This window comes from Triticum aestivum, chromosome 1B (genome assembly GCF_018294505.1).
Source record: "Triticum aestivum cultivar Chinese Spring chromosome 1B, IWGSC CS RefSeq v2.1, whole genome shotgun sequence".
NCBI lineage: Eukaryota > Viridiplantae > Streptophyta > Magnoliopsida > Poales > Poaceae > Triticum > Triticum aestivum.
In genome coordinates this window covers 425327855-425331245 of record NC_057795.1, presented here as the reverse complement: position 1 = coordinate 425331245, position 3391 = coordinate 425327855, and the positions used below count along the sequence as shown (strand labels likewise).

Here is a 3391-nt window from a genome sequence, read left to right as displayed (position 1 = left end):
TGTAGCGAACTTTGGTTGATTGTGTCGCCAGGTTTTTGCCCACGGCTGATGGTCCGTTACAGGGCTGTCATGCAGTGGGTTTTCTGGTGATGCACCAACTCGCTCTCCCCTTTCAGTCCCCTTGCTTGGTAGTTGGTCTATTCGGTTCGATGCTCATTTTGCGACCTTTAAGAACAGAACAGACTGATGTATTTTCGTTGATTGCAAAATTAATGGAAAGGGGTGTGAGCCCGGTTGAAAAAAAATTAAGGTCGACCTTGATCCTGCGCTCTAAATGTTAATTATGAGCTCTTTATATACCAACAATTAACCCGACCGAGAAATGATCCGTTGATCTATATACGACGATCTACGAGATAAGCTAGCAGCGACTCATGCATGGCAGCCTCCTACGGCAGCATGCATGCATGCATGCACGCAGATGAGATCGAGCTAGCCGCCGTTCTACTGCTGCACTACGTGCGCGTGTAATACATGTCTGCTTGCTACGAGCGGAACCACCCGAGGTCGAGCCGGCCGGGCTCGTAACCGGCGGCCTGCGTCGGCTGCTGCGGCGGCGACGGTGCCGCGCCCTCGCCGCCGTCGGGCACCTTGGCGAACCGTCCCTTGACGCGCGGCCGCATCTCGGCGTAGGCCTTGCGGGACGCGTACCGGATCTGCTTCTCGTACCGCCGCCTCTTCCGCTTCTCTTTGTACCGCATCAGCTTCGCCTCCCGCAGCTCCGTTGGTGCCGGTACGTCGCCGACGACACCGCCGCTTGAGCCGGCAGAGTACGCGCCGCCGTTGGCCAGCCCCGCCGCCGTGTCGTCGTTCCGGTCGACCGAGCTGGCCGCGGCTTCCGTGAACGTCAACGTTTCTCTCCCGCAATAAGGCATCTGAAAATTAATACGTGAAAGTATGAGGCTATGATAGAAATGAGCTAATGCAGCTGGCTCCTTATTTCGAAAAAGGAAAGCTAATGAAGCTGTGAATTGCCTCAGTAGTCAGTACAATGCATACCTCTCCCCAACATGGAAGAATGTGAAGGAAAACCAAAATTAAATGGAAATGCTAAAAGCCTGACAACAGATCTTTTAAGCATGGCAAATCAAATGTTTTTTATGGCAAATTACGTGTCACCAACATGACAATTCCCTTCAACAAGCATGGCAGATCCTGGCAAAAAAACTGAACATGCCAGGATTTGTCATGTTTAAAACGTTCGAGTTGCGTAATTTGTCATGAAAAACGTTCGATTTGCCATGTTTAAAAATCTGACATCAAATTTGTAGCACGGTCCAAATTAAACGGGTGTTTTCGTTTGCACCGAGTTAATTGAGATCGACTCATTGTGAACATGCACATCGACAATTAGAATGTAAAGCTTGCATTTCTCTGTCCTCGCACAAAAAAAGGCTGCATTCTTTGGGAGGGTTTAGTTTATCCACATTGTAATGAGAAGTTCTTTATCTCTATACGTCTTACATACAGACATTACTAGTTTTTACCAAGGGTGGAAAAGTCAGTGATAGATACGTTTTTGAGATTTTTGATGTGTACATTTTGCCAATTTCTTCTATATGACATTAATTATGCAGTATAATTCTAAGCCTTCGAAGACTCCGGTAATTACAGCTGGTTATCTGTAGTTTTTCCAAAGAAATTATGCTCTTGCCACTACTATAGCTCATCATTAGCATATCATCTTCGATGGTAGAGATAAGACAAGACAGAACTATTCACGCATATCTACATGGCCTAGCTAGCTCTTACAAGAAACAGTCTAAAGTGTAATCGACCACTAATTAGTACTCCCTCCGTCCGGAAATACTTGTCATCAAACTGGATAAAAAGGGATGTATTTAGGCATATTTTAGTTCTAGATATATCTCTTTTCATCCATTTTAATGACAAGTATTTCCGGACGGGGGAGTACTACCTGACTGCAAAAACGTTTTACATTGAGTTACGTACAGAGGGAGTAATTGCCAATATGCACGCTATGCAGAAATATAGTAATACTGCTATTTGCAAGTGTGTTCTCTAAGCTGTATTTGTTACTTTTTTAGAACAAAAATCACTAACTAACCTGCATATGCATACGGAAAAAATATAGTTTTCGGGGGTCAAGCATGAGAACCGAACCACTCACGATTGTGGCGCCGGACGTGACCGGGTTGCCGCCGCCGAGCCCCAGAATGGCCGTGTCGACGACATCTCGGCTCAGCGGCACCGGCACGTCGAACGTGAGGCCATGTCCGGGCTGGTACTCGGCGTACGCGTCGAACGCCTGGCGGCGCTGCAGTTGCTCGGTTGCCACCGGGCGGTGCTGCAGGCGGTCCTCCCCACCGAGGGGCGCGTGGTCGTTGAACAGCCAGGCCACGCTCTCGTGGTCCTCCTGCCCGAAGAACTGGAACTCCTGCAGCCCCACCGCCGCAGCGCCGCCGCCTCCGGCAACGACGTCAACGGCCGGCTCCTCCGTCGCCTGGCCGAACATCCCGGGGAAGCCGCGGTTCAGGTCGGCCACCCCGCACCGCACCCCTGCAGCTCCTCTCCCGCGCTGCAACAAGCAGGAGCAGTCCTCAGCGCCCCCGCCACACACACGGCACGCGGCGCCCGACGCCGCCGACATCGTGCGCGCGCAACGCGCCTCCCTCCACACACTAAGCCGGCCCCCGACCCTGAGCTAGCTACCACTCCCCCGGACCCCGGTACGTGTGGCGCGGGAGCTCCTGGCACTCCACTCCACTTGCTAATTTGCTTCCATCAGCTTGCTCCACTGCGAATGATGAGCTCGAGTTGAATCTTGTAAGAGGGAGAAAAAAAGTGTTTGTGTTTGTGCGTGTGCGTGTGTGGAGGATATGAAGCGAGTAGCTAGGGCAGGGAGGGAGGGAATAAGTATGGGTGGGTGGCGAATGGGAGAGGAGGAATAGATATGAGCGATGGGAGGGTTCCTTACGTGGAAGATCCGCAGCCACCTTTCTCCTGAGATCACTTGGCCGCTCCCCATTGGCTTGCCACCCTAGGCTGTAGTCTGTAGATCTTAGAGGATTCTCTGCGCGCAACCTGGCTATACATGTGCTGGGTTCTCTCATGGTCTTGTTGAAAGGGTGAAGTATAATTATAGTAAGAGCATCTACAGCCGGACCTCTCAAACCCGCCTTATATGCCCGAGCGGGCTGCCCAGTCACTGATCGGTCACGTTTTTTCGACCTAGACAGACGCCTCAAACGGGCCACAAATGCCCGGGCTGACCGGCAACCCTCATATCCAGCCCAAATATGGTGCAGATATGAGGGCGCCCGGGAACGCCGCCACGTCGGACCCGGCCAATGCTGGCCCACCCGACCCCACTTATATTCATCCCCATCCGCTCGCTGGAGCAAACCCTAGTCACTTCACTCAACTGCCC

The 3391-nt window shown here is 51.8% G+C and overlaps 1 protein-coding gene across 2 annotated transcripts; it reads right to left on the bottom strand.

Annotated features, from left to right (window-relative positions):
* Positions 1 to 234: 234 nt before the first annotated feature.
* On the bottom strand, positions 235 to 2866 carry LOC123128547 (transcription factor GHD7). 2 transcript variants are annotated; one of them, XM_044548580.1, is made up of 2 exons: positions 2125 to 2866; positions 235 to 875 (listed from the first exon to the last, which is right to left on the bottom strand). In XM_044548580.1, the coding sequence occupies exons 1-2, from the start codon at positions 2609 to 2611 to the stop codon at positions 445 to 447; spliced, it is 918 nt and encodes a 305-aa protein (XP_044404515.1). In that variant the 5' UTR covers positions 2612 to 2866; the 3' UTR covers positions 235 to 444. The 2 variants fall into 2 exon arrangements, with proteins under 2 accessions (XP_044404515.1, XP_044404516.1); XM_044548581.1 differs by having other exon boundaries at positions 2132 to 2864.
* Between the last annotated feature and the right edge of the window lie 525 nt (positions 2867 to 3391).